The following is a 21810-nucleotide window of genomic DNA, read 5'->3' as shown; positions in this document are numbered from 1 at the left end:
TTTAGTTTGTATTTTTATCTGAAAACTTACCTGGATTGTGTCTGAAAAGTTTCCATCCATCTCTTGTGTCCGGCAGCGACAGCAGAACGCCCTGAAGTACGTGACGGAGGAGTGGGCGGCCATCGAGTACGAGCTGCTGCGCGAGCGCGGCCTCTGGGGGCCGCCCATCGGCTCCCACCTGGACAAGTTCACGCTGGAGATGACGGAGGGGCCGTGCCGCATGAGGAAGAAGATGGTCCGCAACGACATGTTCTACATCCACTACCCGTACATCCCCGAGACCGAGACCAACACCAACTCTGCTCAGGTATTCAGCTCCACGTCAAGAACAAACTCTGGCAAGATCAATGCTGGCTACCAACATGTCTGTCTTTTTGTTTTTAGCTTTGTTTTGTTTATTTACAATTTCAGCATCATTTCCAAAACAAGATACTGAGCAGAAACAATAACAGCAAATAGAAAACCCCCACAAAATACTGCATCATTTTTTTTAAAGTTGTAAATTATGAGAGTAAAGTCATAATATTAGCAGAATAAAGGCTAAAATGACAAGAAGAGTCTTTTTAATGAGAATATTCAGACTCAGATATTTGTATAAGCATTTCAAAGTCCTGCTAGTGAAAATAGTTTGATGCTGACTTGTTAAAAGATTAAGTATTTCTTTATTTGTAAAACTGAAACCAAAGTATAACTTCACAAGACGGTCAACGTTCCTCATATTAATTTATTTTTAAAAATATATTCTTTATTTTGAAACGGTAGCTACGTTTACGTTATGCTTTGAAAGTAAAATAAAAAAATGAGAATAACGTCAGAATATTGCGAGAATAGTCAGATTAGTCGTAGAGTCACGATATTATGAGAATAAAGTCAAAATATCACAATAAAGTCGTAGTATTACGAATTCCCCCACTTTCTCCCATTGCTAACTAGAAACGACCAATCAGAGCCAGGAGGCTGGACTTAGCGCTGTCAATCATAGTCCGAAAATATCCCAAATGCACAGGCTAGTTAGCATGGCCACCAGTACTGCACATAGTTTTCCTGTAAAGGTAAGTTGTTTTTCTGTCACTAACACACTTAGCAATGATTGAGCGTGATCGACAACGCTAAGACCCGCCTCCTGGCTCTGATTGGTTATTTTTGGTAGGTTCAACCAAAAACAGCTCATCATAAACTGTAATGACAGTTTTAACAAATATATAAAAGCATATTCTTTATAAAAGTTCCATATCGCAGCTATAAGGAACAGGAAGATTCCTTAAATTTTTGTCTTTAAAAATGCTAAAAAGCATTTTGTAAAAAAATGTTTTGCATACATATGGTGGATTATTTTCTTTAGTTTTTTTCATGTAGACAGAAATAAAAAGTGTTGCATTACTCATAGCTTTATTACGACAGTCTCAACCTCGTTTTTGTGACCTTTCCAGCCCTTCTTCCCCCCTCTGGTGCCCCTTTTCCCCTCAGCTCAGGTACCCTCCTGCCCTCCCTGTCGAGACTAATTACCCACATATCAGTTTTTTTGCCGCATGTTTTAAATCTGCGGCTGAAAATAAATACAGCATGGCTTTAGCTGGGCTGCGAATTTGCTGATTCTGCCAGGATCTTGAAGTATCTAAGCACCACGGCTCTCACTTTCTGCACATTCTTGCATTATCAAAGTGTATAAAGTCTTAGTTTATGACATCGATGATGAATGTAACGACAAATATTGGTGCCCAATAACATTGTAAGGGTTATTAAAACAAACTGGCAGATTATTTCACTTATAGCAGGGGAAAAATGTCTTCTTATAAGTGAAATAATCTGCCAGGGCATCTCGTATTTTTTTTAATCAGTATTGAGAAATTGTTAGAACAAGCTATTATATCTTGCTGAAATGTTATGCGTAAGTTAGTTTTGTCTTATTCTAACTGTACTGAGATGTTTGCACTAAAAACAGACAAAAGTACTTGGGAATTTTTTGTTTTTGGAGTGAATATGTGGATCAGAATTACTTCATAAAACCTTCAGAGGGGGATAAACTAGTACAGGAAGAGCTCTGATTGGTCCCTGATCTAACCCCAACTCTTTCCAGAACTGCAGGTTCTTCTAACCTGATGCGACGTACATCTGCTGTGGATTAAATCATCACTAACTCCTGCATGTGTCTGATGTTTGCACCTTTAAATATGAGCGGCTCTCTCAGGTTTGATTCTCGTTCGCCTCCAGAAGCCGCTGCGGTACCGCCGGGCCATCAGCTACGACAGCAAGGAGTACTACATGCGGCTGCTGTCTGGAAACCCGGGGATGTACCAGCACTCCGTGGAGCACAGCACAGAGGGAGAGACGGCGCAGCACGAGCCGGAGCACGGAGAGGACACCATCGCTAGGGTCAAAGGTGACAAAGATTTAATACAAGTATTTCCTGATCGATGTGCGGTGAGGCACAGACAAATACAAATCCTATACAGAAATTACATTTTAGCTTTGATTTTACCTAATTAAAGCTTCTAGTAATATAGTAGCAAGAAAGATAAAATATTTAGTAAGGACGCAGTTTTTTTATTTGAATGTTTTTTTTATGTTTTCTGATTAAAATTGAAAATAGTGTTTGATCTTTCCCGGTGTTGGGTCGTAACTAGCTACATTTATTCAGTTACATTTAAATGAGTAACTTTTTTAATAAAACATACTTTTAGGAGTATTTTTACTACGCGTACCTTTTACTTTTACTTCAGTAATTTTATTATGAAGTATTTCTACTTTTATTTGAGTAAAATCTTTGGATTCTCTACCCACCGAATGAAAAACAAACATGTTTTAACCATAAATTCAACAGTTTTTAGCTGTTTTTGTTGTCAGTTTTTTATTGACAGAAACTGAATTGAAAAATAGTTTTTCCTGATTTTATTATTTTTTATTCCTTATATAAATTATTGTCATTTTGGTCCTTAAAATATCACAATTTCAATTTAACTTTATATTTTGGTCCATCTGATTATGTAATTTTTAAATATTAAATGATTTATAATATATTTGATTAGTTAGCATCTGTTTTAGCTTCTCATGTGCTTCTTACTCATCCGTATTACTGCCTGTCAGTGTGTTTATTTCCTGCTCTTTCTGCCCTCCAGGTCTGGTGAAGGCTCCTCTGAAGAGGTCTCGCTCCACAGCCGACGGCGCGGACGAGGACAGCCAAGAGCAGCTTCAGGACCAGCTGCTGGAGTCTGGAGGTCCAGAAGAAGAGCAGAGGACCGACAACACATCCCTGCTGCGCCTCCTGGAGGAGGGAGAGAAGGTGAGGGGTAACGTTTATGATCGATATCTGCTCTGCTATTGAGGTTGCAGAATTTCAGCGTTTCCTGTTTTTATTCTTATTGGATTGTGGAATAAAACCGCATCTTATGTTGCTGCGCAGTTTTGTTTATTTAAAGATCCCCATTAGACTCTGCCACAAATAATAACTCAAGTCAAGTTTATTTGTTTTATTTGTTGAAGCTGCTTTAAGTAATAAAAACACAAAGCGATAAAGTTGCAAAGAAAACACAGTGCAGTCAACAGTTTAACAAACATTACAGGAAGTTTGTTCCAGATTTATGGTGCATAGAAGTTGAATTGCAATAAAATCATATTGTATTTATTACAATAAATATTGTTTATAATAAATATGTTTTTCTATAATTAAAAAATAATTAAAATATGTTCATTTAGATTATATTTAAAGTAACAATTCGCAGCACTTCTAGGGACAAGTGCTGCAAATTAGCTGTTGCTATTGCGCTATGACACAAACATGGGACTGCTGTTTTGTTCAGTTTGTCCATGTCGATGTGTGTCTGTCCCAATCAAATAAACTCAATAATTATAATAAATGTTGTTTATTAGAATAAAATCATAATTTAACAAGTATTAAAAAAAATTGACGTTTATAAATGATTGTTTTACATATTGGTTTAATCTGTTTATGAGACATATAATCTAAAAAATCATCTGCCTTCTCCCAGCGCTAACTAGAGACAACCAGTCAGAGCCAGTAGGCGGATCTTAGCGCTGTCAATCACTATTCAGTGCGGCGCAGCAGATCCTGTTGTGAATGCTGGGCTAGCTTCCTTCTTTACTTTCTTCCATTCTCCTTTTTTTTTTCAATTCTTCCTCTTTTTTTCCTTCCATCCCTGTTTCATTTTTTCTGCAGTGTTTTTCTCTGAACTGTCTCTTGTTCTCACCAGCTCTTCTCACATCACACAGTTTCTTTCCTGAATTTTCCATCCTTCTTTCTATGATTCACTTTTTTCCACTGAACAGTTTTTTTTTTTTCGCTCACGGTTTATATTCATGTGATCTGTTTTCTTCCTGTTCCTCCAGATCCAGCACATGTACCGCTGTGCCAGGGTGCAGGGCCTGGACACCAGCGAGGGTCTGCTGCTGTTCGGGAAGGAGCATTTCTACGTCATCGACGGCTACACCATGACCGTCTCCAGGGAGATCAGGGACATCGACACCCTGCCGCCCAAGTGAGCCGCCGTCTCCTCTCCGACCTCTGACCCAGACTTTACCTCCTGACAGAGTGGCATCATCCCTCTGCAGGAACATGTTAGAATAAAATTATAGACATTTGCAAACTTTTAACCAGACTTTCAATTATGAATTTATGGAGAATATTTCTTCATTAGTGTTTTACATTTTTAGTCTCCCTTTATATTTTTTGTGCTGTTTTTGTTGCATAATTTTATCTAAATCCTTACGTTTTCTTGGTGAGGAAATGCAAACGTTAGTGTGTTTTGTGTCCAGTTTGCACGAGGCCATTATTCCCAGAGGGGCGCGGCAGGGCCAGAGCCAGCTGAAGAGAACCTGCAGCATCTTTGCTTACGAAGACATCAAGGAGGTTCACAAGCGGCGCTACCTGCTGCAGGTCAGGTCCAAAACCCTCCACACTGCGGTGTTAGCTCTTTCTGACACATTCAACTTTAGAGGAATAAGTACATTGGTTGGCAGGTTTTAATTAACATATATTTTTCTTTTTGTACTTTAAATACCGCTTCTATATTTTTATTAAGCACCTAATAAAAGTGAAGTTATTGGATCATAAACTGGGCTAAAAGGCTCAAATTTAGAAGAGTTTTCAACAGTTTGGACTGCAAGTATGGACAGTGATACTTCTCTTAGTTGCAATTTTTTAATTATTAATATTGATTTGTTTTTTAAAAAAGATGTACAAAAAGTTTTGAGCATGAAGCATAAAGTCAAAACTAAATATTCATGGGACTGAATATTGACAAGTATAAACGTATCAGTATTCCCAGTCCTTATCCACCTACAAAATCTTATTTATTACACGTATATACCATACATATAACAAATAAATTTGTATTTAATCAGTCAGTCAAGTTTATTTATATAGAACATCTCAACAACTACACTTCAATAACACAATTGAAAACCAAGTATTTTTGGTCTAGTTTCTAGTGAAAATATGTCATATTACACTTTAAATAAGACAAAACTAACTTACAAGTAACTTTTCAGCAAGAAACAGGAGCTTGTTTAAAGACAAATATTACTTAATATTGATTAAAAATACTAGTACTGCAGTTATGACATGGAAAATGTCTTTTTGCAAGTGAAATAATCTGCCAGTGGAATCAGTACTTCAATATTAAGGAATTATTGACTTAAAACAGTAAGTTAGTAAGTTAGTTTTGTCTTGTTTCAAATATACTAACATATTTGCAGTAGAAACTAGACCAAAAGTATTTAGTAAGATTTTCTTTTTTGCAATGAAGGCAGTTCAATGTCATGAAAACATCATAAATACATCATACAGTAACCAATTGTGTATAAGCACAATCAATAAGCAAGATAAATTGGTCAGTGTTGCAGTTTTTATTGATCAATAGCTAACCGACTAATATGGTATCTATTTAATTTTAATAACAGTGGATAAACAATCGTTTTTCTTAAAATTTCACCAACAAACAAAACTAGCATCATTAACAAAAACACCAACAGTAAGTTGGTTTAAATGCACAAAAAGCCAAATGAATGAAGAGCAAAAGTCCAATGTGACTTTATTTCACCATGTACTTCAGAAATCCAATGATTTTTAAAGGTTTTTGTTAAATGTGCTCAAATGTTGGAGGTTTTATGTTTTAGTGTAAAACCTCGTTTTGTTTTTGTTTCTTTTCAGCCGATGGCAGTGGAAGTTTTCTCAGCCGATGGAAGGAACTACTTGTTGGCTTTCCAGAAAGGCGTTCGCAACAAAGTTTACCAGAGGTAAAGTGTAGCGTGTAGAGTTACCTTTGGTAATGAAAATGAGTTTTACTCCTGCTGGAGACGCTGAACGGCGTTTGGTTTTCTGCAGGTTCTTGGCGGTTGTGCCGTCGCTGGCTGACAGCTCAGAGTCGGTGTCAGGCCAGAGGCCCAACACCAGCGTCGAACAAGGGTAATTATTTCATCACAATTAGACTATCAGCCCTTTATTTCGGAGCCACTGAGTTTTTCTCCTCGTCTCCTTCAGGTCTGGACTTCTCAGCACGCTGGTTGGCGAGAAGTCAGTCACTCAAAGATGGGAGGTAAGAATCTTTAGTTTGAGATTTATAGTCTTGATGCCTATATCGACGCCTCCTGAGTGTGTGTGTGTGTGTGTGTGTTCCAGCGAGGTGAGATCAGTAACTTCCAGTACCTGATGCATCTGAACACGCTGGCGGGACGCTCGTACAACGACCTGATGCAGTACCCGGTTTTCCCCTGGATCCTGGCCGACTTCGACGCAGAGGTGAGCAAAGAAGCATTCCACCTTTAAAACGAGGTTTGTCGATTTGGGTCCGGCTTCAGTTTTTGTTGTTTATTTAAATTTGCAGGAGTTGGACCTGAACAACCCAAAGACGTTCCGAAACCTGGCCAAGCCGATGGGCGCCCAGACCGACGACCGGCTCACCCAGTACAAGAAGAGATACAAAGACTGGGAGGATCCCAACGGTGAGAACGCAGAACGTCTTCACGCTCAGATCACATTTTTTACTGAAATCTGATTTGTTTGGTTTTTTTGTTCATACTGCCAATGAAACTCAATCACCATCAGACTTCTATATGAACGGTTTTCAAACCCAAAGTTACCAGCCTGTGCAAAAGAACGCAGACAACACCGTATTGTTTACAAAAGTAACATCTTGTGGATCGATTTTAAATTTGTTCAGCAATGAGAGACGACAGTATTGTCACAAGATCATAACAACATGAAGGAAGCTGATAAAAAGAAAGCACAATGCATTGCAGCGGCCTTTTGACTGCAGCTAGAGAAGTTTGTTAGGATGTGGAGTCGGAGCCAGGAGTGGGAATGTGATTTTAATTTGCTTCAGTAACACAAACTTCTTTCTTAATTTCATAATTACAATTATCAGTTTGCATCCTGATTTACCGCATCTGGCTTCTTCTGGTGCAGAATTACACTAAGTGACATGACTGTTCAGACTGCAGACACTTTGAAAACAATCAGATATTTATCCCGTTTAGCTCCACATGTGGACATGACACAAATCTGATTATTTTTGGGTGAAAATATTAGAATTGGGCCGTTCAGACTGCGGTGATAAAGTCAGATTTTGGTTACATATTGGCAAAAAACTCGGATTTGGGTTGCATTTGTCTAGTGTGTGAACGTAGCCAGAGAGCGGTCATCAGGTTGGCATTAGCATCAAAAAGCTAATATTTAGTAATATTATTCAGCAGGTTTCTCTGTTATTAAACTGACACATTTACATCAAACTAAACAAATGGTGCAGCTATTTCCTGATGTTACTCAGATCTTTGCTGACTCCTCTGACCAGGTGAAACCCCAGCGTACCACTACGGGACCCACTACTCCTCCGCCATGATCGTTGCCTCGTATTTGGTCCGGATGGAGCCATTCACGCAGATTTTCCTCAGACTTCAGGTTCGATCCTCATTTCCAGAGTTTATATTGATTATTACAGCAATCAGTACAAAGCTCTTCTTGCCAAAAGGCATAACTAAATAGATCTGAAGATTAGCCTCATTTCCACAATTTAGAACTGGAAGATATTTTAAATGTTCAAAATAAAATGTGACAACCAAAAACAATAAAGAAAAGGGAAAGAAAAACAACACACTTCTTTAGTTACTTATAAGGAAACGATAAAAATCCCTTCAAGTGTTGAAAAGGTTTGGGAACCAGGATTTAACCGTGTGTCTCTGTGACCTTCAGGGAGGTCACTTTGACCTTGCAGACAGGATGTTCCACAGCGTCCGGGAGGCGTGGCTCTCCGCCTCCAAACACAACATGGCCGACGTCAAGGAGCTGATCCCAGAGTTCTTCTACCTGCCCGAGTTCCTGCTGAACTCCAATAACTTTGATCTGGGTGGGTGACCAGCGCCATCGACTGCTTTCAGATCAGCTGGAGGAGATTTCACTTATCCTGCCGTTTGTTGCTTCAGGTGCCAAGCAGAACGGCACCAAGCTGGGTGACGTCATCCTCCCGCCGTGGGCCAAAGGTGACCCCCGGGAGTTCATCAGAGTCCACAGAGAGGTAGGAGAATTAGAGGGCAGTAACAAGTAAAATGTTGTGATCATGTTGTGATCCCCTCATCAAAAACATACCCGGAGTTTTGCTTTGACTCTTTCAAGCCTGTTTGAGGAATCCTTTAATCCCCATGACAATAATTCCACTGTTCAAAACGCCTGGTTGGATCTAGCTCCGCCTCCAAGGTGCAGCTCCTCCTCCGAGCTGCTGTTTCCATCCTTCCGCCTCTCAGAGCCGCCCTCTCCACTCAGTTCCTTCAGACTAGCCAGCAGCAATTAGCAAACACCTGGTGGCGCTGCACAGTGAAACGCTGGTAAAAACGTGGTTGAAGGGCTAATGGAGGAGCCACGTTGTAATGACTTTCTGCAGCCAGACGTTTTAAAGAGACAGTGGCCCAATTTGAAGGTGTTAAATCAGGAAGTAAAATTTCTTTTAAGTCATATTTGCTATATGTAGCAGTTTTGTAACAACTGAAGGTAACCCAAATTATGTTTTTAGCAGTAAGCTACTGTTTTTTGGTATCTGGAAAATGACCCTTTTAAAAAGCCTCCTGATTGTTGAGTCATGCTGCACCGTTACTTAGCAACCCAAGCAGAGATCCAGTGATTTGATAGTCTTGCTGTACAATGGCTTCTGGAAAAAACAAGTGTTTAGTTGTTGACTTACCATCCAGAAACCACTTGCTGCTTTCTTGTTGATTGTGCAGGAGGCTCCACTTCTGCTTTTCAAAGATGCCCGGTTATACAATTGCGCATTTGTTTGCAGACATTTTTACGTAAATGTTGAGTGGGGGGCGTGGCCAGCAGCAGTTGATTTGGATTTAAAGAGACAGAGGCCCAAAAGCAGCTTGTTCTATGCCTAACCAGGCGAAAGTCTTGTTATCAAAAGTTGATTTTGTGTAACAAATGTAATGAACATGTTTGGCTCAGGCCACAGACCGATCCTAACCTGTTCAGGGAAGCCTAATTAATACTTGTTGAGGTTTGAGATTTATGTTTTTTTTCCAGGCGCTGGAGTGCGACTACGTCTCCGCTCACCTCCATGAGTGGATCGACCTGATCTTCGGCTACAAGCAGCAGGGACCGCCGGCCGTGGAGGCCGTCAACGTCTTCCACCACCTGTTCTACGAGGGGCAGGTGGACATCTACAACATCAACGACCCGCTGAAGGAGACGGCCACCATCGGCTTCATCAACAACTTCGGACAAATCCCTAAGCAGGTCAGAAACTCGGAAATATGACTCTGCTTTGGTTTGGGAAGCAGAAATCTCCTTCTTACTGAGTTTTCTTTTTCTTTCTTTCAGCTATTTAAGAAACCTCATCCTCCCAAACGCGTTCGCAGTAAAACCAACGGCGACCTAGCAACCGTTCCGCCGAACTCCAACAACGACAAGATCTTTTTCCATCACCTGGACAACCTCAGACCTTCTCTTGCTCCTGTCAAAGGTTATCATAACCCCCCACACATACACATGAAATCTGCTTTAATATTTCCACAAACCTTAAATTCTAGTCAGCATTATTGATCTTGTTTTAATTTATCATACAATTAATTGATTTATTGTTTATTGCGATCCTGAACACATGTAAAAATAAACAGAATGAATTTATAAATCAAAATTTTGCCTTTTTATTTCTGTTTTTCAGTAATTACTTCTGTGCGACTTACTTTTGTTGGTTTTTCTAAGAAGCTGATTTTTTTATTTATACAGCTTCATTGTCTGAGTTTAAACACATAAACTCATGTTTCTCTGGTTCAGAGCTGAAGGAGCCTGTGGGTCAGATCGTTTGCACTGATAAAGGCATCCTGGCTGTGGAGCAAAACAAAGTTCTGGTTCCACCCACCTGGAGCAAAACGTTCGCCTGGGGCTACGCCGACCTCAGCTGCCGCTTGGCCAACTACGAGTCCGACAAGGTCAGAGGCCTCTTATACCCTCACAGATTTTACAGAGTTTGTTTTAATATGTTATTATTATCCTTTAATAAGTTGTTATCTTTGGACCTGCAAAGGGTCAACGCTCAGCTTCAGGTATTACAGCTAGAAACTAGAGGTCAGGCCTGAAGTCTGGGTCTACTGATGGATCTGATGCAAAAACACAAAATATTACCAACATGTTTGTCTAGTTTCTCGTTCAAATATCTTAGTGCACTTGAAATAAGTCAAAACTAACTTAAAAGTAACTTTCCAGAAAGATATAGAAGCTTGTTTTACTAAATAATTCCTTTATATTAATGAAAATAATGCTAGCTCCGCTCAGGTTATTTCACTTGGAGCAAGACATTTTTTCCATGTTACACGTAAAATTGTACTTTTTAAAACAACATTGAGGAATTATTGACTTAAAACTAGCTTCTACATTTTGCTGAAAAGTTACTTCTAAGTTAGTTTTGTCTCATTTTAAGTGTACTAAGATATTTGCGCTAGAAACTAAACCAGAATTACTTGATAATATTTTATGCAGTGTGTTTGTACTTCAAGGAAAGAAAACCTTTTTGTGCACAGCCAGTTGCTGTGTTGAGGATAAATTTTGATGTTCCGACTCGTTTCAGGCCCTGGTGGTGTACGAGTGTCTGTCAGAGTGGGGTCAGATCCTCGGCGCCATCTGTCCCAACCCGAAGCTCGTCATCACCGGGGGGACGAGCACCGCCATCTGCGTGTGGGAGACAGGAAGCTCCAAGGAGAAGGCCAAGTCTCTGACGCTCAAACAGGTGAGGCTGCACACACAGGTGAGGCTCCACACACAGGTGAGGCTCCACACACAGGTGAGGCTCCACACACAGGTGAGGCTGCACACACAGGTGAGGCTCCACACACAGGTGAGGCTGCACACACAGGTGAGGCTCCACACACAGGTGAGGCTCCACACACAGGTGAGGCTCCACACACAGGTGAGGCTCCACACACTCAGCCTGGAGTGACCCAAATACTTTTATGTGAAATCATTTTATTTATTTTTTTTTCGTTCACAATTCCAAAAATATTCAACTTGCATGCAGAGTTGGGTAGTAACTAGTTACATTTACTCAGCTACGTTAACTTGAGTAACTTTTTATAAAAATTTACTTTTAGGAGTATTTTTACTGTACTGTACTTTTTAGTTTTACTTGAGTAATTTTATTATGAAGTATTTCTTCTCTTACTTGTGTAAAATTTCTGGATTTTCTACCCACTGAATGAAAAACAAACATGTTTTAACCAAAACTTCAACAGACTCACACCTGCAGTGTTTATGGAAAAATGCTTCTTTTGCCAGATTTTAAGCGTGTATGATGATGGATGGATGGATGTTTTCTTAATGTACATTTTCCTTTCAAATATAGTGACACTTAAATTGATTTTTTTTTTATTTTTTTTTTTTTATAAATTCAGCTACATAACGATTCCTTATTGTTGTTTATTTTAAGTTAAAAATAGAAAAGGGACATACTGTACCACATGACATAAGACGGCTGGTATAGGAACTAGTGTAATTAAGGTAAAAAAATAAATAAATGGTATTTGGTATTTGCGTCAGGCGCAGCCGTTTTGTCTGAATCATCGAGTTGCATCGGTCAGTGAGGTGAGGTTTGGTCAGAATGAACCGTTTCTCTTTACGTTTCAGGCGTTACTCGGCCACACGGACGCCGTGACGTGTCTGACCGCGTCGTCGGCGTACCGCATCGTCGTCAGCGGCTCCCGGGATCGGACCTGCATCATCTGGGACCTCAACAAGCTGTCCTTCGTCACGCAGCTGCGTGGACACCGCGCGCCCGTCTCCGCTCTGTGCATCAACGAGCTAACAGTGAGTCACTTCCTCACTGGATAACCCTGGAATTTCATGTAGGTCAGGGGAGTTCAAAGTGCGGCCCGCGGGCCGTTTATGGCCATTTGGACAGTTTTTTGTGGCCCCAGCTGCAGTTCAAGAAAGATGGATTTGACATCCAAACTGCTCCATTTTGTAATAAAGTTCTTTCCAACATTTGCCTAAATTTTGAATCTATGAATTGTTGTTCACAATTGAAACCAAACACCTACTAAAAAGAGAGATAAATTTTTTTCTTGCTGTCTGAATTTAAATCTGATAAAATTTCTCTTGTTTTTGGTCAGTTAGAATTACTAAAACTATCCCTATCAGGTAGATGCCAGAAAACATTTCTTGGAATTTGTTTGGTAACTTTGTTTTGCTTGTTTAAGCATTTAATTTGAGCAGGAAGGTAATTTACTTTTGCAACATTTGTCTGGATTGTTTCAATGTAATCAATATTTATTATCCTTAATAATTCCAATGACTTATTGACCTGTGTTATTGAAGTAACATTGGCTTTTCTATTTATATTTAAAGTTATTGAGATTGGGGGATTTGTTTTTTAAATTGTTTAGGTTATAGACCAGTCAGGTGTATTGAATCTGTGTGAAAAAGACATAAAATTACGTTATATTTTAGTTTAATTTGTCCCTGGTGTAGGTAGGTAGATAAATAAATAGATAGCTTATTTATCTACTGATAGATAAATAAATAGTCTATTTATCTATCTAAAATCTAGACAGCCAGCTTTATTTTAATCCCTTAGGGATTTTCCCTCAGGGAAATTGTTATCTCCGTCTCCCACTCACTGCACTCTTAGATGTACTTCAAACTGTAAAAAGTTGCATGAAAAAACTTTTAACAACTTCTAACTTTTCCCCTCCTGCTGTGATAAAGTCGGTGCTAATAACCCGCCCGCTCTCTGCAGGGCGACATCGTCTCCTGTGCAGGAACCTACATCCACGTGTGGAGCATCAACGGCAGCCCCATCGCCAGCGCCAACACCTTCACCGGCCGCAGCCAGCAGATCCTCTGCTGCTGCGTGTCCGAGATGAACGAGTGGGACACGCAGAACGTCATCGTCACCGGACACTCCGACGGAGTCGTCAGGGTAACCAGGCCACATCTTTCTGAACTCAGGTTTGTCGTCTTTTCAGGAGCTTTACCTTTAACCTTCTGGGTTTGTGGTGAAAAATGTCTTGTAGTTTTGGAGAATGGAGTTCCTACAAGTCCCAGAAACCCCTGCGCCAGAGCCAGTGGAGCCTGACGTGTCCGACTGCTGCGCAGATGAGAAGATTGGTGAGTTTTGCTTTACATTGGTCAGACTTAGTTATTTTAATGGTATTTTATGTAATAAACCAACTGTATAATATATGTTGATACCCTTAATTAAACGTAGAGCAGCCATTTTCATTCAGAAAAATGAAAATGGCTAATATTAAATTAAACGGCTAGTAATATTTTCTGCAAAACACAAAATATTACTATTAATATTAAGTATCTTTGGTCTAGTTTCTAGTGCAAATATCTTAATACACTTGAAATTAAGCAAAACTAACTTACAAGTAACTTTTCAATAAAATATAATAGCTTGTTTTAAGTAAATAAAACTTTAATATTCATCGAAAAAGTTTTAGTTTCAACAGGCAGATTATTAAACTTATAACAAGACCTCTTTTTCCATGTTATGAGTGAAATAGTCAGCCAATGAAACTATTACTTTTTATGAATTTTAAGGAATTATTTACTTAAAACGAACTCCTATATATTTTTAAAAAGTTACCTATAAGTTAGTTTTGTTTAGTTTTTGTGTTGTTTCCTTCCGGGGTTCTTGGTGCAGCGCCCCTGCAGGCGGGGAGGGGAACATGTTTTTCAATGAGTTTGGTTTGTTTGACACAGTGCAGCAGCTGGAAATATAACAAATGTTGCACCTTTAGTCCCCAATCAAACCGAGTCCACTGGACTATCAGGCGTGGAAACACCTGAAAAAGCTTTCAGCTGCAACAGAAAGCGATTCTACGAAGCCAAGGCTAAGGCTGAATAAATATGTTAAAGTTTATGACGGTAATGTGATAAAGTGTGAGGGAGTTATGAACGCTTCTGCACTGATGAACCTAAACGTTGTTGTTCGCTCAGAGGGCGGCGAGAGCCACAATGGCGACGATGACAGCAGCGAGTCAGAAGGAGAGGAACCGGCGGCGCCGCTCAACCCTTCGACCGGCGGAGGCAGCGGCAGCCAGCCGGGCAGCGCCGTCCACCGACCCAGAGGTACGCCGCCCGGATCTCTGCTGAACAACACGAGCTTTCTCACTACGACTGAAACGAACCATAAGATTAATCGCAGTTGATTGTGAAGGTTTTTCCCAGCTCTCCAGTCGTTTTAGTAATATGTCATGATCAACAGTGTCAAAAGTCCCACTGAGCTCCAACAGAACCGGGACCTGTTGGACCTGTGAACTTATCCAGTAATTTTTGCCACTCAAAACGCTTTACACTGGAGTCACAAACACACATTTATACATCGACATGCAGATGGGTAGGGGGTTTAGTGCTTTGCCCAGCAACAACATTGACATGCGAGAGGAAGAAGCTGAAATCGAACCTGCAACCTTCCCATCACCAGACGACATACTCTACCCACAGAGCCACAGAGAAGACACTGTTATCACTGCGACTAAAGATGAACACTAGATTACTCCTCTAATCCTGGAAATGTTCGTCAGGTGATAGAAGGCCGACTGCAACTGCCTTTATGTGGCTCTGAAGGCTCATTTCTGATCTAAGTTAATTGTTCGTTAGCTCTGATTCTCTGTATTTTCTGTAACATCCTCTCTGTTTTGATCCTCCGTTCAGGTCCCTCATCCAGAGCCGGAGCGTCGTGGTCGATGGACAGCGGCTCTGACGACTCTCACCGCTGGTCGGACACGCTCAGCATCGACGAGAAGGACGGCTTCGTGTTCGTCAACTACTCCGAGGGCCAAACCAAAGGCCCCCTGCCTCCGTCGGCTCACCCGGCACAGGCGTCCCTCCCTCAGCCTGTCCATCCGCCGGCCGCCGAGCCGCGGACCTACAACCAGCTCAAAGCAGGTGGGCGACATCTTCCTGACTCTTTGAGCGTTTTCCAGCTAGAGGCGATTCGGCGAGCGTGTTTGATGTGTGTGTGGCTGCAGGATACAGATGGGAGCGTCAGCTGGTCTTCCGGAGCAAACTCACCATGCACACAGCGTTTGATCGCAAGGACAACGCCCATCCGGCCGAGATCACCTCTCTCTCCATCTCCAAGTAAGAGATAACATTTCAGTTCTGCAAATAAAGACTTAAAAAAAGTCTTTTTCAAGAATAAACCATTTAAAAACATCTAAAGCATAAATACGAAGCAAACTTCTAAAAGTGCTGCTGTTTAACTCTCAACGCTTCACTGGTTTAATTAATTTAAACCTTTAATTAATGCAGGTGCTTGAAATCCTTCAACATCCTTGAATTGTAATTAGATGTTTTCAAGGTTTGGAAAGTGCTTGATATTAAAGCTGAGCAGTTTTGTAATAAAGTTCAAATATAACGCCTGAATTTCTAAAACATTAATAGATATTTTTGTGCTTCTAATTAAAAGACACTTTTTATTCTCACTGTATGAAGTTAAATCAGACTAAACTTTCATTGTTTTAGGTCAGTTAGAATTACCAAAATTATTTACATTTGCTAAATGACAAAAGACTTTTCAAGAAGATTTTTTTTTATTTTTGTTTTTGAAAATCCTTTGTACTTTGGGTTTAAGCATTTAATTTGAGCCGGAGACTCATCTACTGTCCCATGATTTGTTTGGATCGTTTCAATCTAAGCAATATTTATTATTCCTAACGGCTCAATAAATAAATAAAAAGTTAAATTAACCAACGTAGAAACAAAAACACAGCTTTAATAATTTTTTTAAATTCCAAGTAGTTTAAATAGTCAGAATAATGTATTATTGTCTGCGTTCTGCAGGCAACAAGCAAGCGGCTGCTGAAGCAACGTGACGTCACTGATAACAGATAACGGGCTCACATATCTATGAAACTACATCCTGTTTTACTAAAATGACAGTTTGCTCGAATTTTGCTGTTTGAAAGTGGATGAGCCCTGGTGAGAGCGGTTTCATTTCCCTCTGCTGCTGCTTCGTCTCTGCAGGGATCACAGTAAGATCCTGGTGGGAGACGGGCGCGGCCGGGTGTTCAGCTGGTCGGTGAGCGACCAGCCCGGCCGCTCGGCGGCTGACCACTGGGTGAAGGACGAGGTGGTGGACAGCTGCTCCGGCTGCACCGTCCGCTTCTCCCTGACGGAGCGACGCCACCACTGCAGGAACTGCGGGCAGCTCTTCTGCCAGCGGTAAGAACCTGAAACCGATCAGCAGTTCCTCTAAATCGATCGATCATAAAAACACCCTGAACGCTAACATGCACTGGTTATATGTGTATGTGTATATGAACTTCACTGATTTAATATTGTAGGTCTGTAATCGTGACAGGCCTAAACGTTAACCTGCATCTATTCTGGTACCTCTGGTGTACCTCAGGGCTCTATATGTAGTCCTTTGTTATTCTCTCTTTACATGTTCACATACATGATGAATTAAGCTTTGTTTATAAATCATCTGGTTTGTAGAAATTACTAGTAGAACCTTTAGTCAGAATCTCATTTATTAACATATAATCGGCTTGTTTTGCAGGTGTAGTCGCTTCCAGTCGGAAATTAAAAGGCTGAAGATTTCATCTCCAGTGCGAGTTTGTCAGAACTGCTACTACAACCTTCAGCACGAGCGAAGCGTCGACGACGGCGGCGCCAAAAACTGATAGGTTAGCAAACCGCCTGGATCTGCCCTCCGTGTGACCCGACACCTCCCAGAATCCCAATCCTCTCAAACGCCACAATGTTTGATTTGCACGGAGATCGGAACCGGATCGAAAGGAAAATGTGGGGAAGAAACTCAGCCATCACTTTAACCACATGCACTCATCATCTGGAGGGGAAAAAATAGCCAAGCAGCTAATCTGAATCAATCCCCCTCCATTTTCAAAGATACTCCTCCTCCTCCTCCTTCTGTCACCATTAAAAAAAAGAACAAAAAAAAGACTTGTTCATAGTGTAAATACGTAACCACGGCCTTTTTAACTCTGCAAACACAACAAAAATGAAGGTCATCTAGAAAAACAACAGCTTGCTTGTAACTTAGCGATGTGACTAACCACTCCTTGCTTTAAAACAAAACTACAGATTGTGTGTAACCTGCGTCACAAGCCACAGCGAGTACAGAAGACGTACGGAGGGATATGAATGTCAAAACTTTGTCTGTGGGTGGAGTTATGCAAAAATCACCTTTTTTTTATATATATAAATATATATAAATAATTTCCAGATCACTTTGTTGTTTACAAAATGTGACATCGATCATAAAATCACCATTTTTTTGCCAAATAGTTTTGTTTTTTCAGCCTATCGTCTCCTCTGTCCTTCGTCGTTTTCCATTTGAAGGTTGTTGTATTTTTTTTATCATGGTTGCTGCTGCGCTCTGAAGACTGTATCAGTTCAGATTTTTAAACATATCAGTTTTATTCTTTCTGTTTTTACGAGTTCATCCAAAAAGGCGGAGATTTGTTTTAAAATGTGAATTTATTCTCTGACATCCACATTGCAGTCAAAGCAGCTTTGTAGGAGCACACAGAAAAGGGACATCTTTATTTTTACATCTCTCTACAGAATCTGTTTTTAATTCTTCTAGCTGCAGCCTAATTTAAGAGAAGACCTTGATTATCCCTCAACAATATCCGTTATATTTAAAAAGTTAGGCAAAAACAGTCGGACTGGGTTAAAAATGCGTTTTTAAAGGCCACTTTATCATTTTATGTTTGATTTCTGTGGTGAAATGTTGCCCAGCAGAGATGGTGTGGAGGATTTAAAGGGACAATAAATGCAGCTAGTGTTTTCTATATAGCCAAAGTTTTTATTTTGTCACCAAAAATGTGGAAAGTTGCAGCATTTTGACACATTTCCGTAACGAAGGCGCCATATTTATTCCTCTGATTGTCCAGTTTTTAATCTCCTCAAACTTAAAGGAGAAAATTTGATGAATTCATGGCTTAGATAAAGTTTTTCATCTTGTTAATATTCTATTTAGTCCTCTTTATTGTAAAATTTTGATTGGCTTATATGCAGATGACAAACTTGTATTTTTCTGTCGGGTCAAATAAAGAGCTTAGCCACAAACCTCCTGATTAAAAGTCGATCTAAAAACCCAGAACTGCTTTAGGGAGTAATTCTTATATAGTTTGTACACCCCATGTACACATATGTGTAGGAAGTATGAATATTTTGGGATCCCTCAGAATCAGCTTGAGAGTTTTGCTCATCCTGCCCACAACACCAATATTGAAAAGCAAAAGTAGTAAGGAATATTATAATATCTGAGAGAGTCTTTATGCTTTTCTAATATCTCTGGCCAAAAATAACAAAAAAACTGAATGGTGTTTTTAAATATGAAGGTCATAAAAATCTTCATGATGGTTTTTCTGTACAATTTCATCCAATGTCTGCGTTGGATTTACAGAATTAAACTAATATTACTACAGAATTGTTTCATTTTAAATTAACAATTTCACCTTGTAGACATTTACTTATAAAAATATCTTTTTTGTTTGAAGGTTCAAAGGGTCTTGAAAAATCGTTTTGTTGTTGTTGGCCAGTGGGGGTCAAACTTTAAACCTGTGGCCAAAACTGACTAATTTAAATTACAAACTGCCCACAGATTTCATTGACCTGTAAATGAAAAAATAAAAGTTTGTTGTGATTTTTTTTTTATAAACTATTTTTTTTTATTATTCTGTAAATCTATTAAAGAGCCAAAAGAAAATGGACTTCTGATCATTGCCTTATTAAAAGAAAAACAAACATTTTTGAATTGATGATGGTAAAAACATCAATTGCTTTTACCATTTTTGATTCGTAGTCGGGGGCCAAACAAAATCATTTCAAGGCCCACAAATGGCCCCTGGGCCACGCTTTGGACACCCCTAGACAAAAGGCAGTTTTTTTGGAGCATAAAGATGAATCTAAACCTAAAATAATCTTGTCTAGTTTTTAATCTCTTCAACGATTCTACTAATTTATTTGCAAAGATTAAAGTCAAGAACTATCTTCAATTATCCTGTCAATTTATTTTTTACTCCTTTTCTTCCTCCTTTTCTCCCATATTCCTCCCTTTATTCCAGTGCTGCTGCTTTTGAAGAACTTTCATCCGTTTGGTTTCCACCAGCCCTGGTTTCGGTCCTAAAAACACACACACACACACGCACACACACACACACACACACTCCTGCTAGTGTTCATCGTTTCCGTACTGTAACTTAGTGCAATCATCATCGCCGTCTCGCAGAAGAGGCCCAACTTCTTTGCACGTTGTAGTAAAAAAAGAAAAGCAAAGAGGAATCATGAGCTTTCACTGACGCAGGTTTACGTTGTCATTTCAGCAGAGATGCATTTCACTGCAGATTAATGAACTGTACAGAGTATTTATGCAATTATAACTGGTTTTAGATTTTTTTTTAATGATTTCAGCAAGTTTTGTTACTTGTTGCATGTTTTATTAACACAGCTGACTTTCTGTGTCAGTGTATTATTGTACATGTTAGATATTTTTTTTTCTGCTGGATTTCTGCTTTTGTTTTTATCTCTGAGGCATTGTCTGATGAGCGGCCGACTTATCCCGTTCCCGGCGTCGGGTGGACTTTTGTACTCTTTGCGGAAAAAAACTACGAACTAATTACGAAACGAGGAAGGAAAAAAAAAAAACAGAAGAAAATCCTGGATTATTTTGGTGGTCTTGTATTAGACTGCGTTACTACAGTATCTGGTGTGCAATCTGTGATAGCTGAATGTTCCTTGTATCTTTGTGTTCACTACATCCTACGAGAGAAAAATAAAAAATAGAGTAACACCCACGTCAATGTCGACGGAGCAAAATGGTTCAATAATGCAATAGAGCTGGTACTTATTCTTTTTCATTTCAGTTCAATAAATAATTGCTGTTTACCACCGAAGGCTGTCGTCTCTGATTTGGGGAATATTTTCAGGTCTGTTTTGAAATCTGAAATTAATACAAACGTACAGAGAGACATTAATCTCTGTTGGATCTGGTTTTATTGTTTGCTGCTCATCCAAATGTAAAAAAATATGCAAAAATATGCTTTAACTTCTCTACTGCTAAAGCTTTTGGGAGTAAAATAGCTTTTAGATTTAGTTGTTACTCAGGTAAACTTCCTTTTCTGAAAAGTTTAAGTGTAAGTGCTAAATGAATTCATTTCTAAAGGAAAATCTGTGCTTTACATGTAAAACTTACATTTTATGCTTTTGCATATTAAATGTATGTATTTCTCCAAGACATTTTTTTTAAAAAGCTTCCTATTTTCTTATTTCAGGTAATTTCTTTTGCAGATTATTTGCTGATTTATCAGTTAAAATAAAATTTTGCTTTTCTGCAAAAGTTCTAAAGTTTAATAAAGTTTATATCTTCAGCTTTTAACACAAAGCAGGTGAACCTGCTGTTCACCTTAAGATGAACAGCAGGTGTTCATCTTAAGGTAGTAGCTCCTTTAATGGTTTTTGGAACCATTTTCTGCTCAAACTCGGGTTACTTTGCAGATCGTAGATGTTTTTAATGATTTTTAATCTCGACAGTTTTGCTAATTTAGCTGATGAAGTTGCATGTCTGACTTTTCTGAGCTTTCTTCTGATTTCTTAGGATTAAACAACTGTTTTAAAATTAAAATTGTTTGACAAAAAATTCTATTCCATCAAACTAATTTGGTAAAAATCAACTATGCCACATTTTGCTGCTTTGTGCTGCTTCTTTTTTGAAAATATAAATGAAAGTTTAAAGGTCAAAAGGTTAACCAGACCCCTTGTCTACGCAACGATTATTTTTAACATTTTTCTTTAAGTGTTGGACTTTTTGCTCACAAACCTCATTATCTTGACATTGTGAGGTATTTAAATTGATTTGAATTAAACTGATTTGTTGGATTTGAAGTTGGCGGTCCCGAGCCGAGCAGGTTGGATTTTGGGTCTGTGAGTTTTCAGGTTGTAATCGATGCAAAATGTGTGTTTGTGTGTTTAATTCGGCCCTCACTGGTTGTTACTGCAGAGAGAAGCAGAGCAGGTTAACCCAGTATGAACTGAATGGAGGGTGACGCCGCAGCAGAGCAGAATATAGTTAAAAAATAAATACAGACTCACTCCGGAAGTGAGGTTCACCGCACTTCAAAATAAAACCAAATGTGAGCCCATATGCACATTTATAACATCAGAAAGTGTATATACCACATGTAATAATGACTTTTTGCAACTCTAATTGTAGAAACATTTAATTTTTGGTATTTTAAGCTTTCTTTCCCGTAAAAAATTATTTAGCTGCAAATCGTAATTTAAGAAGTTCCAAAGTATACAACTTTAACGAGAAAAATCTATTTATGGTGGAT

General features: G+C 39.3%; 1 protein-coding gene across 5 annotated transcripts in view; it reads left to right on the top strand.

Moving 5' to 3' along the window:
• wdfy3 (WD repeat and FYVE domain containing 3) overlaps positions 1-20373 on the top strand; it is a 91742-nt gene extending 71369 nt beyond the window's left edge. For all 5 annotated transcript variants that reach the window (XM_017306700.2, XM_017306699.2, XM_017306698.2 and 2 more), the window contains 25 exons: positions 77-307; positions 2212-2380; positions 3117-3280; positions 4345-4493; positions 4771-4891; positions 6167-6252; positions 6341-6421; positions 6497-6551; positions 6635-6754; positions 6840-6957; positions 7806-7912; positions 8204-8357; positions 8434-8525; positions 9527-9739; positions 9824-9965; positions 10280-10434; positions 11070-11228; positions 12122-12301; positions 13233-13415; positions 13510-13603; positions 14441-14572; positions 15158-15391; positions 15475-15586; positions 16472-16669; positions 17010-20373. In XM_017306700.2, coding sequence (XP_017162189.1) covers positions 77-307; positions 2212-2380; positions 3117-3280; positions 4345-4493; positions 4771-4891; positions 6167-6252; positions 6341-6421; positions 6497-6551; positions 6635-6754; positions 6840-6957; positions 7806-7912; positions 8204-8357; positions 8434-8525; positions 9527-9739; positions 9824-9965; positions 10280-10434; positions 11070-11228; positions 12122-12301; positions 13233-13415; positions 13510-13603; positions 14441-14572; positions 15158-15391; positions 15475-15586; positions 16472-16669; positions 17010-17133 — 3573 coding nt within the window. In that variant the 3' untranslated portion in view covers positions 17134-20373. The remainder of the gene's footprint in view (positions 1-76; positions 308-2211; positions 2381-3116; positions 3281-4344; positions 4494-4770; positions 4892-6166; positions 6253-6340; positions 6422-6496; positions 6552-6634; positions 6755-6839; positions 6958-7805; positions 7913-8203; positions 8358-8433; positions 8526-9526; positions 9740-9823; positions 9966-10279; positions 10435-11069; positions 11229-12121; positions 12302-13232; positions 13416-13509; positions 13604-14440; positions 14573-15157; positions 15392-15474; positions 15587-16471; positions 16670-17009) is intronic.
• Positions 20374-21810: the final 1437 nt, after the last annotated feature.

The sequence above is a fragment of the Poecilia reticulata genome, chromosome 9, assembly GCF_904066995.2.
Source record: "Poecilia reticulata chromosome 9, P_reticulata-male-v2, whole genome shotgun sequence".
In the NCBI taxonomy this organism is placed as follows: domain Eukaryota; kingdom Metazoa; phylum Chordata; class Actinopteri; order Cyprinodontiformes; family Poeciliidae; genus Poecilia; species Poecilia reticulata.
The sequence above is the reverse complement of the archived record's forward strand: the minus strand, read 5'-3'. Positions and strand labels throughout refer to the sequence as shown.